The sequence below is a fragment of the Gadus macrocephalus genome, chromosome 18 (genome assembly GCF_031168955.1).
Source record: "Gadus macrocephalus chromosome 18, ASM3116895v1".
Classification (NCBI taxonomy): domain Eukaryota; kingdom Metazoa; phylum Chordata; class Actinopteri; order Gadiformes; family Gadidae; genus Gadus; species Gadus macrocephalus.
Window position 1 is genome coordinate 15,926,783 of NC_082399.1, and position 19,944 is coordinate 15,946,726.

Here is a 19,944-nt window from a genome sequence, read left to right on the forward strand (position 1 = left end):
CGTCACTGTGCACATGCACTCTTTTTAAGTGGAAAAGCAGACCGTGATTTCATAGCATTTATTTTCAAATACACATACAGCAACAAGGTCATAAACCAGTTATTGGTAAAATCCACAATACTGATGGCAATCACATTTCCACGAATGTACAGCGTCAAAATAAATTCAAAATGATGAGTTTTCTTACCGCAAACGGAAAGCTATTTCTAGTTCAAAAGAAGAGCACCACCTCATCAAGACTGGGACCCCCTCCTCCTCCTCAGTCTCTAACTCCTCCTGATCCTCCTCGCCATCTGCCACGCTGATGGTGCCGTCGTGTTTCAAGACAACCGATATATTAGCATGCAGGTTATTATGTGAAGGTTGCGGCCTGAGACACCGCATGCCGGTTAAACCGAGTCACACCAGTAGGACGACGGGGAAGGGACTGGTTGGAAGATGCTCCACCCCTTGTGCACATACAGTCCGTGGACCCTGGGATCTCCACAGCAGGGGAACAGGACACTAAGGTGTGTGTGCGTGCGAGGACCTTTACGGACTACATGCAGGGTTCATTCCCACGGATGAGGACTGGATCTTGTTCTGTTAAGGTTTTCTAGGGAGGCTTTGACTCGTTCTTCACTGTTGGTTAATTAACGGGGAAATCACCCAGCGGGTTTAGGAATAGGCCTTGAGACAAGCTGAAGTGCATTCAATTTGGCAAACTCAAATGAGCATCCTACTATTCAAAGCAAAATGTGTCTGCTGTCATTTCCTTAAGCAGGTTATCTTTGTTTTATAGTGGGACTGATTTGGAGATTGCAAACATTTATCCCTTCTCTACGTTATCATTTAAACACCCGTTATCTAATCCTAACAACTTTTATACTGTAGTGATATGGGTGATCAAAGTTTCAATCATTAAGCAATAATAAACTAGTCTTCACTTGATATTTAGTTTTCTACATTGGCCATGGGTTATACACTCGCTATGTGTCTAGTATAATCTCCACCCTAAGTCAAGCTTGGTGCGTTACAGTTTCAGCAGTATGGTATAAAATAAGTTAACACTGACAGTAGCAGGCACAATACAAATGTTTCTCCATATCAAATACATGTCATATCCACAGAATACACTTATGAACCTGTGCCCAACGGGGGGAAAAGAATAATTTCTACTCTAGCCGTTCTGTTCAAGGGTTCTGTGTAGAGCACAGAACGCTGCGTTTATACCGTCTCCTTAGCGAGAATTATGCTTTTATTTTAAACGTTTAGTCTAATATCTCCTTTATACCCTGTACATTTTTTGTTTTAACGCTTTTCTGACCTTACAGGTCGCATTCCAATCTTTTCTACCAATCAATACGCAACGTGTAGGAAGGGGGCGGGGAACATATCACACGGAAAAAAGGACATTTGGGAAACTTGACCACTTAAGAGTGAAGACATTAGACTCGGACATGGATGATGACGGTAAGAGGCTGGGGATCGAGCCTGCGGCCGTCCTCCATCAAACTGCTCTAACTCCTAACCAGGTCAGAGGTCAACAGAGACTTGAACTCGACCGCATGGCCAACATTCTTTACCTTCTTTTTTTTTCTTTTTAAGTAACACCTTGAAGGTTTGGGATATCTGTGAGGGAGCTAAATTAAGATAGAAAACTGTTGGCTAGGGACGAGGAAGGCTGGGCTCTTCCGGGGGGGGGGGCTGCTGTTTCACAAGCCCTGCTTGGCGAGGGAGGCGGACACCTGGTCGGCCAGTGTGGAGAGCTGCGGGGAGTCGGTCATGTTGAGGCTGCCGGAGGACGACACGGTGCTCAGCTGGCGGGGGGAGTCCTCCAGAGACACGATCTCGGCGCCGTGGTCTGTGCGGGCCTTGGCCGTCTCGCGGAAGGTCAGTTTGTGGGACTCAATCTGGTGAACGTTACACAGGACGGATGGAAAACCACGACAGAAGATATTAAAATACATATTTATGTGAACAACTTTCGCCTACGTTTCTACTACTTTAGTGTTGTGTGAGTTTTCTTTTGTATGTGGTGTATTTACCGGCTGCGGCACCACAAATTTCACATTTTAAATAAATAAAGCACATTATCTTATCTTAACCTTGAGTCTACTTGATTAATCTAGGGCTTCTAGGCTAAATATTGAATGTTAAGTATTCATAATATTTTCTTATAAAGGTCAACTGGGAAATGTATTATCTCAGATGGGAAATTTTGGATGATCATGTAACAAACTAGAGCACCACCTGGTGGACAATACAAGGTTTGACCTGGTAACTCATTAAAGGAAGGTATTCCTTAACACATGACAACGGTCAGACTACGGACAGGTCTGAACTAACAGAGGTCTTTGGTACTCACGAGTGTCCTCAATCTTTATGAGGGGGTTGGTGAGGAGGGGGGTGGCGGGAGCGGGGGGCAGGCTAGGGGGGGACAGTGGGGGGGAGACGGCGGGGGAAGGGCTCCCTGAGGTGCTGACCTCTGACCCCTTGCCCTGCTCTCTCTAGAGAGATGACCCCAGCCCCCCAAGGCAGCCAACAAAACATGAGAGGATGGGATGACAAAAAAAAAACAGAAAAATAAAACTTCAAAGCACAGAACTTAACATAAAAACAACCACGGAATGGTCACCTGATGGTGAGAACGAATAGTGATGGGCAAATGAAGCTTTTATAAAGCATTGAACCAGTTGAGCCAATGTTTCGAAAATGGGTTCATTACTCGAAGCTTCAGTGACAGTGACCTCTGCTGGCGAAGTTCGAGGCTGCAGTGGATTCAACGTATCCCTGCTTTGAAAACTATTTGACCCACAAACACACAAACCCAAATACTTAATAGCATGATCTTTTCACGAATAAAGATTGATCTAAATACAGATGTCTAAATTGTTCTTAAAGGGATATGCCTAGCCTTCTGTCCAGATAGGCTAACTGATGTAGGCTAGGATATAATTGAAACAGCATATAAAAACTTTCCCCCCAGGAATGGGATTCGAACCCGGGTCCTCCACTCCACAGTCAGTGTGTTATCCCCTAGCCTACTCTAATCGATACCTTACGTTGTTCTATTACATACCGTACTATGCACAACTCCCGTAAACAATTGTAGCATCGATTGTGTTTGTTTTTTTCATTCAATAATTAGGCGGTGACCAGCTGGCTTCGGGCAAGGTTGGTTGGGTGTGCTTGAGTAAGTCTAGGGGGTGATTATGTGGGATGGGGTTAGACACTCAAAGATTTGTATTGAGGTAGGCTGCCTTATGGATTGAGTCGGTTTCTTTTTTTTTGCTCAAAGCTTCTCCACCGAGCCGCGGACCAGTCGGATTCATTCAGGCAACGAACCAGTTGCTGCTTCGGACGTCACATGTCACGTGATTTTTTTTGCTCTGAAGCAAGCTTCGAAGCAGTGCTTCTTGGGAGTTGTAGATCAGGGTTTGAAGCACGTATCGAAGCTTCAGTGTCACACTGCCATCACTAGTGATGAATGAGTGAATGAATGAGACAACAAACTCAGAGAAAACAGGATGAGTGTAGAACGATAAGGCGTTGAGGAAACCCTAAGTGTTGGTGAACTAACCTGCTGGAAATCAGTTATTTTACTGAGACAGGCCCGTTTTATATTGTAACTTTGTTACTTCTAATACTTTCCTGTATAATAAATAAAAAGAAAGAAGAACTACTTCTCTAAGTGCTCTAGTTTTCTAAAAACCATGTTCTTTAAAAGCTCTAGTTCACTAGGTTTTCTTGGTCTAAAAGCGTGGCTGTCTAATAGTTATAGGGTTCTTAAAGCTCTAGTTCACTCAAGGTTGTCTTAGTCTAAAGGCTTAGCTTCCTAACAGTTCTAGTGCCCTTAAAGCTCTAGTTCACTCTAGGTTGTCTTGGTCTAAAGGCTAAGCTGTCTAACAGTTCTGATGCTCTCAAAGCTCTAGTTCACTCTAGGTTTTCTTGGTCTAAACGCTTAGCTGTCAAACAGTTCTAGTGCTCTGAAAGCTTTAGTTAACTTGAAGCTCGGGGGCTATGAAGTTATGCTCTAAAAGCTGTGGTTCAGTCCAAGCTTTTTTATTTAAAATCTCTGTTCTGTAAAATCTCTAGAGCTCTCAAAGTTAAATTGTGCTCTAGAAGCGTTGGTTCACTAAGAGCTCTGTTCACTAATAGCTCTGCTCACTCATAGCTATGTTCACTAAAAGCTATATTCACGAATGGCTCTGTTCAAGAATAGCTCTGTTCATTAATATCTCTAGGGCTCTCAAAGGGAAATAATGCGATTAGAGCTCTAAAAACACACTAGTGGTCTAAAACTGCATTTAGCTCTCTGTAGCTATGTAGCTTTAGCCATTAGCTTTATATGAACGTTGCTGAGTAGTGTTAGATTTAGATCTCTATAGCTATGTAGCGTTAGCCATTAGCTTTAGATCTAAGTTGCTGGGTAGTGTTTGCTTTAGCTCTCTGTAGTTATGTAGCGTTAGCCATTAGCTTTAGATCTAAATTTGCTGTGTAGTGTTGGCTTTAACTCTCTGTAGCTATGTAGCGTTAGCTTACCCTCCTCCCGCCCCCTCCTGCAACATGGCCGATGTTGTCCAGAGAGCCGATTTTGGACTGGACTTTGAAATCAACTTTGTCATGCTTGATCTCAATATTTCCACCACCTAAATCATTCAAACAAGAAAATTGAAAAAAACAAACAATTGAGCTACAAGGATACGAGACTCAATCAGCACCACACTTTGAAAGCTTTACAATAAAATGGATTGTTCTGTTCTGTTTATGAACTGTTCAACAATGGTAAGCATATCCGATCTGATTATGTGTGTATAGTTGATTTTCTGGGATGGGCACGATATTACCACCAGGTGTCCCGAAAACCGAACCTTGAAGCAGGCTTTATATTACTGTGATGTGAACCCTGTAGTAGCAGGGGGGGTCATCCCTATGTTCCCCAGGTCCTATGTTCCCCGGGTGCAAAGGGTGAGGGTTAGGGTTAGGGTGAGGGTTAACCCTAAACCTAACCCTTACCATAACCAGGCCCCTACCAGCCTACGAAAAAAAGATTTGCTCACAGGGTCCTATGTTCCTCGGTCCCATACAAAGCGGGGACATAGGACCCGGGGAACATAGGTACGCTCCCGTAGTAGGCTAGTAAAACAGAGGCCCTTCAAGTAGTTCGTACCTGGCTTGTGGCGAATGTTGTCCTTTGAACCACACTTGGACTGAACGTTGCTCAAATCAATTTTCTTGTGCACGATTTGCACCTTAAGAGACAAGAAAGGAGAAAAAAAGCCAAACAAGATTCAGGCTTTGAAGAAGAGGACATTGTGGACGGTAAACAGAAGGGACTAGCGCTGTCCATTGTCCTGTTAGCCTCTGAAGGTTAGTCATTAATAGCACTGTCACACATTACACAAGTGAACTATGTCATGCTAACTATGTTTGACTAACTATTTCATGCTAACCAATTTACGCAATCAGTTTTGCTAACGATATCACGATAACTATGTTGTTCTAAGTTCATATGAAGCAGTCACAGATTTAACTTGCAGGATTAGAGTCACATGACACTGTTAAAATCAAACATTTGAAAATGATCTGTTTTAAAAAAATATATTGTTTTATAGTTGATGTTTCGAATTTGTTGTGTGTCTGTACGTTTATTCGTCCACCCATCTTTCTGTCTGTCTGTCAGTCAGCCCGGCTATCTGTTTGTCTGTCCATCTCTCTGTCTGAATCTGTCGGCGTGCCTGCCCTTTCTGTTTGCCTCACTGTGTGTCTGTCTGTCTGACTGTCAGTCTTCAAGTAGCTCCCTGTCCAGACCGTCTGTCACTCACTGTCTGTCTGAATGTCCATCTGTCTGTCTAACCGTCTCTCTGTATCTGTCCCTCAATGTCTGTCTGTCTGTCCGTCTGGCTGGCTGTCAGTCAGTGGGGATGTCATCAAGCGGTCCGAGCTCAAAGCCCAGCAGCTCTTTACTTCCTGACCGGGAGGCTCTTCTCTCCACCTCCCATTTGTCTGCTCAGATCATTCAGCCCACTGGCATGCATGTTGATTGAGGAAGGGGGGTCAAAGTTCACAGCACATTACTGGAGTAGTTACACCAAAACAGGACGTCCAGGCTAGGGCTGTAACCATCCTCTTATCAGACCAGGGCATTGCATACCTTCAGCTGCTACAGGGCCACCCTCCCTTGTTTAACTTTAGATTGATCGGCCGGAAAAGCAATGACATGATGGACTGCATTGATTCTGATAACGCCTTCAATGGAATCAACGAGCATCAGCTAGGAAGCTCACAGCAGGTGAAGGTATTGTGTAGCTGTGACTCATCTATGTCGCAGTTGAAATGATGCAATGCCCTTCAGAAGGTACTGTTAATAGAGGCTGGGTGAGGTAGAGAGGTGGGGGGGGACCAACACACAGGGTTAACAGCAGGTGAGTCTCGTGCAGGGCGGGGCGCCCAGTTCTGTTGGAGGTGCATCAGGGGTCCAGGATGCAGCCTCCAGCCCTTGCTACTCACATTGCCTCCTCCGGCCACATGCCTAATATTATCTTTGGATCCACAGCGAGACTGCACATTGCTTAAGTCCAGCTTCTGTTCAAGAATTTGTACCTGGAAAAGGTAACAATGTAGAAGAAGAGTTATCCCCCGTTTGGATGGGACAGCCCTGCGGACAAGCTGACCTCAGAACAGAGATATTCCCCGTTGGGTTGGGACGGCCAAGCTGACCTCAGAAAAGAGTTATCCCCCGTTGGGTTGGGACGGCCAAGCTGACCTTGGAACAGAGTTATCTCAGTTGTGTTGGGACAGCAGTGCTGCCAAGCTGACCTCAGAACAGGAGAGGTGTTCTTGGAGGGACATGAGGTCCAAGGAGGATCTCAGTTAGGATAACTTGTATCTTTGGGTTTTGTTTAGATTATCATAACTACAGAGGCTCTCTGGACTCAGCGGTTCATCCCTTGGTGGCTCACATCACCAGCCCCGTAGCTCTGCTGGAGATGCTAGCGAAAATGTATCCAAAGTAGAAGCTGCACTTTTTGGACTAAGTATGGTAGCTGACCAACACTAGGTTTCATCTTGAAAACCTGAGGATTTCGATACATCTATTATCCATCCATCAACCGTCCTTCATCAATCAATCAACCATCTATAGTCCATGATGCATCCATTAAACAATCAACCAGCTATAGTCCATCAACTGTCCATCAATCAATCAACCATCATCTAGCCTCCATTATCCACGTCCTCTGTGCGCCTACAGCACTGACCTTGGAGAAGGACCTGGAGAGGGGACAGAACCTTCTGGATCAGCTTTTTTAGTCTCTTCCCACTTCAACTCAAAGCAGTGAGTAGATGTTGTGGAATACAAGTCTTGACATTAAGGTATAAAGGCCATCCAATGGTTTTGTATCATTCAACATCCTCGATTTGTTCCAAGGTTGAGCCTCACAGAGAAGATATGCTTGTGATGTTCACTCCCCAGGTACCTCACCTTTCCTCCCCCAGGTGTGTGCTTCAGGTTGGCCTTTGAGCCACAGCGGGCCTGGACATTGGTCACATCTATCTTCTTATCCAGGATTTGAACCTGAGTAGAAGAACGCGAGAGAGAGAGACACAGAGAGAGAGAGAGAGAGAGAGAGAGAGAGAGAGAGAGAGAGAGAGAGAGAGAGAGAGAGAGAGAGAGAGAGAGAGAGAGAGCCACATGAAGTGGTTTCACGACAGGCGGTATGAAGTCCTGTCTGTCTGTCTGGCTTGCTTGCTATACAGCCATCAATTGTCAACTTCCTCAATGGCTATCTATCTATCAATCTCTCTATCTAATCATTCATCTTTCTCGATATCTCTATCTAATTATTCATCTAACTCAATTTCTGTCTGTATCTATCAGTCGTCAGCCTCCTCACAGCTCTCCAATGGTACAGGCTAGGGGATGCAAGAAGATGAAAGTAGGAAGTTGAAATGTCCAGGAGTGCATGAGGTCAATCTATAAACAGTTCTAGTTGTACCATCGAGGACAAGAAGGCCCGATGGAGAAGCATTCAGAAAGAGGTTGAACTAGAAAAATGCATTCAGTGCAGTCATGAGGAAGTCCAGGTGTGCGCCTCGACAGGGAGGGTGAGCGCGTTTGGGTTTCTAGCACGAGTGGTTTGGTTGACTTGATCATAACTACAGAGACACTCAGGACTCAGCGTTGAGTCAACCCTTAAGTTACTCACATTGCCGCCTCCTGGCACATGCTTGAGGTTGGCTTTAGAACCACACTTTGCCTGGGCATTACTAACGTCGATCTTCTGGTCAAGGATCTGCACCTGGAGAGGACACAGGAAGGCATGTCAGCGGACGGTCAGAAGACGTGGAGTGTGTGTGTAGTGAGGCTGTGAAGTCAGTCAGTGGTGAGCGGTCCTGGTGCAAATCAAACACTGAAATCAAACTATGGTACAGCTCTTAGGTCATAGCACCAGATTCAGAGTGGACGTATGACCCACAAGGGGCCTTATGTGTTGTTTCTGTAATCCAACACCTACTAAACTCTCAAATCATCGCTGGGGGGGACTCGGTGGCCGTGGTTACCTTTCCCCCGCCTGGCTGGTGCTTGATGTTGTCTGTGGAGCCGATCTTGGAGCGGACGTTCTTCAGGTCCGGCAGAGGGGCGGCGGCGGCCAGCGGCGCCGGGGAGCGGCTCTTCAGCGAGCCAGGGGATTTGGGGCTTGAGCGGACCACCGCCACCTTCTTCACCTTGTTGGCCTCCAGTGCGGCCCGGGTCATGCTGCCCGGGGACTTGGGGGTGCTGGGGCTGCTCTGGCCACTGGCGCCGTCTACTGTGGCACCAGGACACCAGTCAAGCAACCATCCAACAATCAACCCAGTCAACCGTTCAAACCATTAGGCCAATCCCCAACCATCAACCAAACCAACCGGCCACCAATCAAAGCAAACCAAACCAAACCAAACCAGCCAGTCTACCAACCAATCCACAAGCTTATTAAAGGCACTAGATGTTCTGCTGCTTAGAAGTTAACAAAGTGTGATCAAGGTGGACCTGATCTCCTGCTGGACCTGATCTCAGGTCTCAGGATGGACCTTCTCTCAGGGTGGACCTGATCTCAGGTCTCATGCTGGACCTGATCTCACCATGGCTGTGCGGTTTCTGCGTCTCAGCGTCTAAGCGTTTGATCGGCTAGCCGCCCTATGGGATCTTTTTACCTTGGTCATTTTTTGGAGTGGGCGGTTTCCTGGAACTAGCTGTATCGCAAGAAAATGTATAGACAAATTATAACCTATGAATACGTTCATATCTGATTTGAAAAGAGGAATATTTAACCGATCTTACCTGTTTTGGCGGGAATTTTGGCTCCTGGAACTTGAGGCTTGGTGGCACTTGCAGGCTGTAGATCAAAACACACTCAATTAAGATCTCAGAGAGAGAGAGAGAGAGAGAGAGAGAGAGAGAGAGAGAGAGAGAGAGAGAGAGAGAGAGAGAGAGAGAGCATTTCAGGCATGAGTTGCAGATGAGTGTCTTAGTACAGTCCGCAATGTGAGCCTTATGATAAACAGGGCTGGGGTTAGTGAGTGTCTGGTAGTAGTAACATCTCCCCTCAAATAGATGTCCACAAGACACAGTCCGACAGGCAGTGAGACGAGGGCATCCATTTTGCGTGTCTGCGTGAGCATCACTCTCAGGCAGCAGCTAAACCCAGCCAGAGGGCTGGCGGCCTCTACTCACTCTGCACTGACTCTGGTCTGCAGCGACCGGCTTCCTGGGGCTGGAGCCTGTCCCATTTGAGGGCGGGGCCCGAGTTACGGAGCCTTTGGGTAACGCAGGCACCTTTTTAGGGCAAGACCTGGGCCTAGCTGTGGTCGCGGGTTGGGTCTTCTTGTCAGGAAGAGGAACATGGGTGAAGAGTCGTACCGACAGGGTTGCATGATGATACTTACATGTCCTACGTGTTGAAAGACGGGCGGTCACTAGAACCTTTCCAGGCCATTATTCTGAGTGTGCCCTGTATCCCCCAAAACCCTTACCTTAACTTAACCACACCACTCAAAAGCCTTGCCTTAACCAAAAGTACACCAGACCATTACCGTAGATGAACCGTTCCCAATGCATCATGGTAATATCGATCCTGAATAGGACTTAATGAATTATATAATTATAGTTTATAGCAGTTCTTTATGATTTATGACTGCTCTCACAAACAAAGGCTTTGTTAACTCACCTTCTTCTCTCCAGTGTTGTCAATCTTTGCTGTGAGGACAGAAAGGAAACATCTCAGCCACATCTTTTGAATAGTTCACAAGCCACGTCCATTCTCACGCGCACACCTGTCTGTGTGTGTGTGTGTGTGTGTGTGTGTGTGTGTGTGTGTGTGTGTGTGTGTGTGTGTGTGTGTGTGTGTGTGTGTGTCAAATAGAAACCCTGAACGCAATCAGCTTGTGATGAGTGACGCATGCAGAATGGCCCATAAATACCACAACCAGAGGCCCCCCAGAGAGGATGGAGGGAGGGGGCATTACCAACAAGAGCAAAATGAAATGATGGAGGACAGTGATGAAACGATAAAGAGGGTGTGGAGGGGAGTAAAGCAGCTTCGCCTGGCTCTGAGACCTCCGCCCAGCGGGGGTGTGGGGGAGCAGGGCTGAGTGGCATTCCGAAGCAGAAGAGTGGGGGGGGGGGGGATTAACTGAAGGGTGCAGCGTTGGGATCGGTGAGGACTGACCGCGGAAACAGACCTTTAACCACAGGGACCGGCACCATCGACCTTCTGGCCGGTGAACTGCTTTTCTGGAGGTTTTCGGTCGATCTGCAGGTCTCTGTGACATCGTTCACCTGTGACTCCGTACAAACATCTGCCCTCCCCTCAGCCTCGTCTCCCGTCGTCTGGTCTGCTCTCTGTCCCTCGTCAGATCCCCCGTTGAGGTGTGCAGCGTGTGGGGCCTCACGCATCCCCTCAAGGTCTGAGGGCCGTTCTAAGGGTTCTTCTGAGGGGTCGTCCGGAGCCACCTCGCAACTCGTGGGGTCGGGGGAATGCAGATGTTCTGAAGTGACCCCATTGCTCGCCCCGTTCACGGCCCGATGTTCTTCAGGAGGAGGCTGGTGTTCTGCCGGGGGTTGCCGTGGCTGCGAGTCGTCCTCTTGCCCCGGGTCGCCCCAGAGCCTCTTCTTCTCCCCGATGGAGGTGAGGTCCTCCAGGGCGGCGCTGCGGACCAGAGCCTGGTTGGACTCTTCCAGGCACTCGGCAGCATCTAGGCTGATGGCTCGCTGGGAGTCGGGCACTCCGGGGCTCCCGCCGTGGGCCAGGGGGTCCCCGGCCGCGGCGCTGCACCCCGGGTCCTGGGTCGGCCATGAAGGGTCAGTCATACTCCTCCCACTCTCATCCTTCATCATCACTCCAGCGTCCTCTTCCTCAGCTCCAGGGCTCCTGAGGCGATCCCCCTTCCCATTGGCCCCCTTGCCGGGCCCTGGGTCGCTCTCGGTGGCTGGAGCTAGCTCGCTAATGGTGCTAGTGGTGCTAATGTCGGGCTCTGTTTGCTCTTTTAGAGAGCAGATTAGCGTTGACATTTACAGCACGCCGCACCAGATCCCCATTGGTGGAAAACCAAGTTGTGAACAGGGAGAAGAGCAGTTGATGGAGGCAGATTACGGAGAAATCAAAAGTGAGTGAATGACAACACAAACAAACAGTGACCATGTGACCAACAAGGACCATGACTCATGAGGATGAATGATGAATGAGGTCAGGGTGTATCGGAGTTCTCTCAATGACATCACCAGGGACTGAATGCCGCACAACAGAGATGTGGTACACGTCGCCCCCGGTGGATGAGATGTGCCATTGCAAGTCATAGTTGTATTCTGTTTCCGCATCAAAGGTGCTCAAAGGAAATTGGATTCTCAAGGTGCAACACGAAAACATCTATGACCATGGTTACTTATATATTAAATAATTGTATATGTCATTATATACTATATAAACATCCATGGTCATGGATGTTTATATATATTGTATACTTATTGTTTCTTTGAAGCACATCAACTAAAAGGTTATATTATTTAATTTAAATATATGTAGATTATTTGAAGTGAAACAAATACAGTGAAAACACTAATGACTCAATATTCAATCATTTAAAAATATATACAAACATTCCAAATTAGTTCCCTGGTTTATGTGGGTTAAATGTTGATGCATTTCACAGTGCTTCTTTACAATTTCTGTACATTGTTACTTTAGTGTAAATACCTGAAGCAGCAGGTCCTGTGGCGGACCGGGAGAGGCAGAGGAGGAGAGAAACAGAACATCAGACCCTTTATGTAAAACACAATGACCCACCATTCATATCTCAACACACCACAAGACGTAGAAACCTTCAATCCAAAACCAAGCAGCGCAAATGAAACCAGAGGCCACACACAACGACAGCCCATTCCTTCCAGTTCACCCCGAGCTCAGAGCAGAGGACCTGAACCCCATGAGCAGCCACAGCAGAGGCCTGGGGGGGGGGGAGACTGTATGAGGACGGAGCGAGGAACCCATGTGGTCGCGTCACCCAGGGGTCCTGATCTCCATTGGACATTCTGGGAGGCCTGGGCGGAGGTACTGCCCGGCTCGGACATCTCCGTCCACAGAGACCGGCGTGGTGACTCTCCGTGTGGGGCGTGGCGGAGTTGCCGTGATTAAGCCTGGCTCTTGAGGGGGGCGTGGACACAACTACAGCGTTTTCCAACCGCAAATGTAAACAAACCGACCAGTTAATGGGGAAACGGTATTGTGTTGCATGAATCACTGCCACTTTGTTGTGAGCTTCTAAGAATCCATTGGTTGATCAAAACTATTTGAAACACAGGAGGTCTACATGTCGGCAAAGGATCAAGTGTGTGTGTGAAGATGACGTGGTCTTCTCTTCTTCATATTCATATCCTCGTTCGAGACATTTCCGTTTGTCGTTCAACACACAAGATTTCCACTCCAGAGCTGCATAAGCAAATCATAGTATGAGCATTTTAAAAGACATTCAATTGACCCAACCAGAAAGCAAAGCAAGCAGGAAATCAATGGTTAGTGAAATGAAATTACAAATCAAATGCAAACTCTCGTCCAAGATCACTTTGTTTCGCCAAAGAATACATTAGTATTATTTTTAACGTGACATAACCTATATATATTTATAGAACATGCACATGGTTGTGGGAAATCGAATGCAAGGCAGGAGCCGAACAGCAGACATCGGGTCCGCGTCTCACCAGAGGCACCAAGCTGAACATGGTCCTCACAGGGGCCGCTCTCGGGGTCTGAGGGCCCGCACAGAGCCTCTGGAGCCTGGGCCGGTTCCTCTGCTCAGGCCCCGGGGTTGGGGAATGGAGAACCCAGGGTTAGTTAGAGGCTACTGCATCTTTACATTTACATGGAGAGCTTTACATGGACATTCAAGGAGGTGTGCAGCTGTACAGAGGTTTGTGGATATTTGCAGGTTCATATGAAGCGGTTTACATGTAGGTGTTTATGTTTACTTGTTCAGAAGAGTACAGCTACACATGTTGTCTAAAGGGATGAAGGCCCACACTGAGTGTTTATTCAGGGTGGGCCACTGAGCAGACAGCCAGAAACAAGACGTTAGCGTTGCAGAGGTAAACAGAAAATAAACAGCACACGTCGAGGCAATAAAGACTATTTGGCGGTTGACTGGAGGCTAGGAACATACACATGGCAGAGAGGGTATGAATAGCATTGGCTGGTTCACAGAGCAGAGACGGGATAGGGTTAGCCTAGCAGCAGAAAGGGGAAAAAATAGTGTACGCCTGGTTAGAATAGCAGCGAGGGAATTTAGTAGGGTTAGCCTGGTTAGCCTAGCAGAGTGAATAGAGCAGGATTAGCCTGGTTAGCCTAACAGAGAGGGAATAGAGTAGGGTTAGCCTGGTTAGCCTAGCAGAGGGAATAGAGTAGCGTTAGCAAAGTTATTGTAGCTCTGGCAGGGTTAGCGTAGCAGTTAGGGAATATAGTAGCGGTAGTCTAGTTAGCATAGCATAGAGTAGAGTTATGGGTGGTCCGTACCAAGGAGCACCTCCCCACTAGAGACATCAGGTTGCAGGTAGCTTTCTTCCTGAGAGAGCCCCGATATGGAGGTAGCTACATTAGCATCGGCTGCTTCCTCTGGAAATCAAAGGCGAGTAATGATGAAATTCAACGTTTACTTAGGATTCAACATCTCAAACGGATGCTGTAAAGTAGTAAAAAATAATCATCGTCATCAGAAAACTTTCTAGTGATAGTCCTAAACTTTTCTGTACACTCTGACCCTTTCCAAAGAGTACAAAAACATGATCAATAGAAACAATCTCATGATTATAATTCAAAACAATACATATAAGGAGGCAGAGAGCTGGTAAAACCAATTATAAATAAAGTTTCAATAATAAGTAGCTTCACATTACAAAAATCTAAACATGTTTGGTGAACTCTTTCCTCTGCTGAACTCTTTCCTCTGCCTCACAGCTAATGTATGCTAGCTGCATGCTAAGAGGCCCATGGGATCTCAACATCAGTCACCACACCGCACCATGTCTCTCATCGATCCGCCCTGAAAGGTGAGCTGATGAACCCATCACTCAGTCTTAGAGGGATATCCCTCCTCTACAGAGTGGCCCTGGGGGTTCATTGATGGAGGTTCCTCTCTGAGAGGCCCTCGTTACAGAGCTGGAGATGTTTGACACAGAACCAAATTCTGTATTGTTTAAAAAGCATGTTGCTTCCAATATGCTCAGATTTAAAGAAGATAATGGAACACAAAGATATGAATTAGAATATAATTTTAACACGTTAAATTGATTGATGGAACCTTTTACATCATATCCATGAAAGCCTTTAGCATGTTTACTTAGCTCTGCTACAATGCTACACGTTCGGCTGCACCTCCTAGTAAGTCAAGTACTGCACCGACTGGATGGTGCACCATGGGTAAACTGCTCTTGGTTTTGGTTGACGTACCTGACAACTGTGTCCTTTGTGTGCAAGGCCTGATGGGAAATATGAATGGGGAGGAGGAGGGCACTAACGAGGCCTGGAGGCCAGGGAAGGCTAGGCTACGTACTAGATGGCCATATGGGGAGACAGGACCACGGGGGGACACAGATGGTTGGAGCTCACCACAGATCATGAACTGGCACCCAGCAACAACCTCTCTATATGATCTTGCCTGAACCCGATGTCTGGATGCACAGTTCTGTGTACAACACATATGCAAAGATCGACGTCACCATGCAGAGACACAAAGTGGATGGTAGGTGCATCGCAACTAACTGAAAGTACAATGCTTTGATTACGCCGGGTGCATTAATGCTATTGTCCTGGCTGGCTGTCGAAAACCAAACACATAACCGGCTCGACCAATCAGCGATGAGTTAAACCGCCACAGAGACGTTACCTCTGGGAGGACTGAATCACTTCTCTTCTGAGAGGCCCTGGATGGCAAGATGGGCTCGCAGGGTCTCTGCAGAGCGACTAGGATCCTGGCGGTCTTTAGATACATGCTGGCAGAAATGTTATTTGGGCTCAACCCTATAGGCACTCTCACTTTTCAGGTTTTGAGGTCTGAACAACATTTTTGAATGTCTGATTAATGTGCCAACCTGCTTGTAATTATAAATGTCCCAGAGAACATGTGCATACATGTGCATGTATCGGGCTATCTTAGCTATGAATTGTAGGCTGTTAACCAGGCTGATACAGAAAAATAATGGGACCTTTCAAACCTTTAGAATGCATCATCAAATATCTACAGTTTATAAATAGGCAAAAACGTACAACCGTGATTTGGATTGGGAAACGCTGCTCTATCTGATCTGAAATCATACAGTTGCAGCTGTGTTCGTTATTTTCCAACATTTGTCGCTCCAACTGCACAAATGTTTCCACAAAAGAGGGGTTTTACCCGCTGTGCCCTTTCTCTGTGCCCGTACACGGCTTTGACCGAGTGCCAGTGTATACTTTCTGTAAAAGGCTGTTTGTTGTACACTGAATGAGAGAGCAGAGAGAGAGGGGGAGAACAGTGATAGAGAGCACAGAGAGGGAGAGAACAGTGACATAATAGGAGAGCAGAGGGACCACAGACAGAGAGAGACCAAGGGAGAGAGAGCAGAGAGGGCGAGAGAGAGAGCAGACCGATAGAGCAGACAGAGAGAGCACAGAGAGATGAGAGCAGAGAGAGAGTGAAATGATGAGGGGTCTGACCCAGATGATGCTGGATTACAGCTGCAGCCAGGGGCCCAGGGGCCCACAGTACATCTCTTATATAAAGCAGGATTAACAGACCAAAGCCTGGCTCTCTGGTCCCCCCCCCCAGCTCAGACCACTGTAGGGCGTGCTGCCCAGACGCTGTTCAGAGACTTGACATGTTGTCCTTTGATACGAAGACCTGACGACATGTCAACATTACAGTCCTACATACTCAAGTCATTGGGACAATAATATTGCAATAATGTAGATATTCTAAAATAATTATATAATGATATAAAGCAAAATCTTGACATTACAGGTGCTGTGGGTGGTTTAAGGTTTAAGAGCAATTACTGTATTTGAGGGTCATTTGTAAGAAATGGACTAGCCACACATCAGCTAATACTGAATGAAATGCGCTGTGAAAATATCTCTTTTGAGGTGAGCGTTCGTTTGAGTTTGTGCCTTCCTCTGAGCGAGGCAATATACATCTGAGACCCAACCCAGATTATTTCTGGCCAATAAGGGCATCTCTTTGCTGATTGGTTTGGGGAATCCCTCATACTTTTCAAGTGTTGCATCATGAAACACAACACTTCTCAATGGCGGAGAAACGTAGGGGGGAGGGAGCAGAGAACAGTTTTATTTTGGGTGTTTAGCCCACCCCTATACCTAAGCATGACCCTGGACCCTAAGCAGGGACCTGACCTTCCCCGGTGGATGTGTATGTGTGTGTGTGTGTGTGTGTGTGTGTGTGTGTGTGTGTGTGTGTGTGTGTGTGTGTGTGTGTGTGTGTGTGTGTGTGTGTGTGTGTGTGTGTGTGTGAAGGGAGGGGAGGGGGTTCAGTCTGACCTTTCATGGAGCCTTGCGTGGCCTGCAGCCCGTTCTCCTGGTGGTTGAGGTCGTTGACCGTCATGCCGGCCAGCGAGGAGCTGAGGTTGTCTCCCCCCGCTGAGGAGCGTCCCGCGGTGTTGTTCATCATGTCCTGGTCCATCCTGACTCTCTGGGCTGGAGGGGGTGGGGGGTGGAGGGGGGGGGGCAGGTGATTGGCAGTGTAACCTAGCACTACTCTGACATTGAGAGGCACTGAGGTAACAGTTTAAATAGTATTTCAGCAGTGGAATCTTTAACCACACCTGGAGTTGAATGTGGCTTTAAGGAACCAGAATAGACAAATCCGAATTAAAAATAATAATACAAATAAAATGATATCATAAAGCCTTTGTCTGTTGGCTGAATTTGAGGGGTGTGTGAGGGACAGGATGTTAAGGACGGGGATATTAATAAGTCCTGACATGCACCATGGGCATCAGATTTCAGCACGCTGGACAGAAATACCCCCTACAGACGCCCGGACCACTCTCACTTCCTGAACAAGTTATGACCTCGCCCCCACCGCCCAATCACATCACTCCATGACTTGACAAAACCAGGCCATGTTCGTGGTGTGTTTGGAATAATTGGTGATTAGGATGTGTGTACAATTGCATGTCTCCCCCACACACACACCTGGCAGGGAGACGAGAATTACTAAAATCTGGAGAAAAATAGGATTAGATATGAATTTAAATCCAGGATTTAGATTACATGCACTTCTCTGGTCCTGACACAGTTCTCAGAGCTCTCTCCTTCACACACACACACACACACACACACACACACACACACACACACACACACACACACACACACACACACACACACACACACACACACACACAAACACACATGCAGCAGGCCAGTGCAGGGTTTCAAGTTTGTATTTTATGTTTGGGTGTTTTGTGAGAGAGAGGCTTTATCACCCCAATTCCATGGCAACTGTTAGAAGTTAGAACCCATGTCTCACTCCTACACTCACCAGAACACTCTCTGTGGTTAAAGATGGCCTCACTCACTTGATCTAGTCTAAGCTCACGTTAAATCCTGTAACGTTGGCATGCTAATACACTACCATGTCAACAACAACCCACATAAGGGCTGCAGCGGTTGCTGTGGTTACGCTGGGTGACATTAGCGTATCTCCTGACCTTCAGCAGTTGAAGAACATTCCACACACAAATGAGTTGGCTCGTTAAAGGACTGCATGCTGAGCGGACAGGCTAACTGTTGGCTAGCCTCGCGACATGTTTGCTAAACGCTGTCACGCTACCTAAATGATAACATAGTTTGATTCCCCCTCTCCATCGTATAATATCGGAAGTAAGGCCAAAAGCTCCCAGAATACAATTTAAAAAGGTTTTAAATTGTTTTCGGGGGTGTGCGAAAACATTTCAGCTCTAGAGTTAGAGGTTTTGTTGCCTCAATACAAACACAAATGAATGGAGTTGTCTGTAGCCCACAGAACTGTCTTTGTCGCTAGATAGCGAGTTACGAGCCTCACACATGACGGAGTCCGAACAACAGAGTGCTCTGCGGAGCTGCCAAGGACAACAGGCCTTCAGAACCTCCTGGCTTTGTGGACAAGGCCTCCCAGAGCTAACAGATATACATTAGCAATCAGAACCAAGATAGATTACAGTAATATATGAGATAATTCATCTTAAATACTAAGTCTAAAAAAGAATAGAGCCAAACCCAAAGCTACTGGTCTAACATGTCTGAGAGGAGCCTACTGGGATAATAAATAGATCAGAGCTAATAGAGCTCAATTAGATTATTGGGCTGACAGTGATATCAGAGCCAATAGATGTAACTGGTCTGATAGAGCTTACAGGGCTTAGGAAGCTAACGAAGATCACTTGGCTATTAAAGCTAATTGGGATCGCAAAATGTCAGACCCAACAGGAATAGCCAAAACAATGGAGCTAACATGGATAACAGGGCTACATCGCATTACATTACATTGCATTTTACATATTTTTTTACAAGAGCTAACTCGGCTGAACGAGGTAACACTGAAGGAAACTAACTCAAGGTTGATAGCAGCCAGATTTCATGGGGCTGATAATCTTGACATGTAGGCCTATAAACATCCCAGATTAACTGAAGGACAGCCAGAGGACACATTTCAGTTAGTAGTTTAGGAGTTATACATACATACCATAGAAACCATAATGTGTTTTAATGTGTTTATTGGGAACAGTGGGAACTGTTTCCATTCAAAAAAAGATCCCAGAGATAGGTTTAGTGTAACTTCACTGTTTGGTTGGTTCTTCAAATCCTTAAACTAATGGACAACAGATATTCGTAATGCATTGGCAAAACCATCATATGGATTTGAATCATATGGATTTCCTTCTATTTCTTGAAAACGGTTAAATGGTTGGGGTCTATTTTCCCGCCTGAATACGGAGCCAAGCAGGTAATCAATTGCCTTGCACTCAAGTTTCCAAGGCATCTACCAATTACTATACAGACTACACAACTACTACACAACTAACCAAAACAGCCAGGTGGGCAGGGATTCAGACCCTGCTTATACAATCCGTCTTTCTAAGACTCTGTATATCAGCCAACGTTGAGATAATATTAATCAAATTTTCAACATTCTGACAAGATATTTGGGCCATGCAGAGGAGATACATCCCTTGCTAAAGGTTATGGTTATTGAAGGTTTTTACATCCCGTTTCTATAGTTTGTTTTGAGCTTGATTTTCAAGACCTTAAACACTTTTCCAAAAATAATTGGTTTAAAAAAAGAACATTATACCAAAAATTGGAAAAACATTTTGTTGAAACGTAGAAAGTTCTTGAAGAAATATGCTCAATGTAGGTGTTGCCTCGTCTCTACGACATCCCAAATATTCAGTGTTACTAAAAG

The 19,944-nt window shown here is 46.4% G+C and overlaps 1 protein-coding gene across 24 annotated transcripts in view; it reads right to left on the bottom strand.

The window, feature by feature from the left end:
* Positions 1-44: 44 nt before the first annotated feature.
* Positions 45-19,944, bottom strand: part of mapta (microtubule-associated protein tau a) — a 22,985-nt gene continuing 3,085 nt past the window's right edge. Inside the window, exons 2-15 of one of the 24 annotated variants that reach the window (XM_060036715.1) lie at positions 17,037-17,192; positions 14,025-14,123; positions 13,217-13,306; positions 12,216-12,230; positions 10,191-10,219; positions 9,698-9,844; positions 9,305-9,359; positions 8,545-8,792; positions 8,190-8,282; positions 7,466-7,558; positions 6,493-6,585; positions 5,153-5,234; positions 4,525-4,631; positions 45-1,892 (exon numbers count right to left, since the gene is read on the bottom strand). In XM_060036715.1, the coding sequence (XP_059892698.1) occupies positions 1,695-1,892; positions 4,525-4,631; positions 5,153-5,234; positions 6,493-6,585; positions 7,466-7,558; positions 8,190-8,282; positions 8,545-8,792; positions 9,305-9,359; positions 9,698-9,844; positions 10,191-10,219; positions 12,216-12,230; positions 13,217-13,306; positions 14,025-14,123; positions 17,037-17,178 (1,491 nt within the window). In that variant the 5' untranslated portion in view covers positions 17,179-17,192 and the 3' untranslated portion in view covers positions 45-1,694. The other 23 variants (XM_060036718.1, XM_060036717.1, XM_060036716.1 and 20 more) reach the window with 23 other exon arrangements.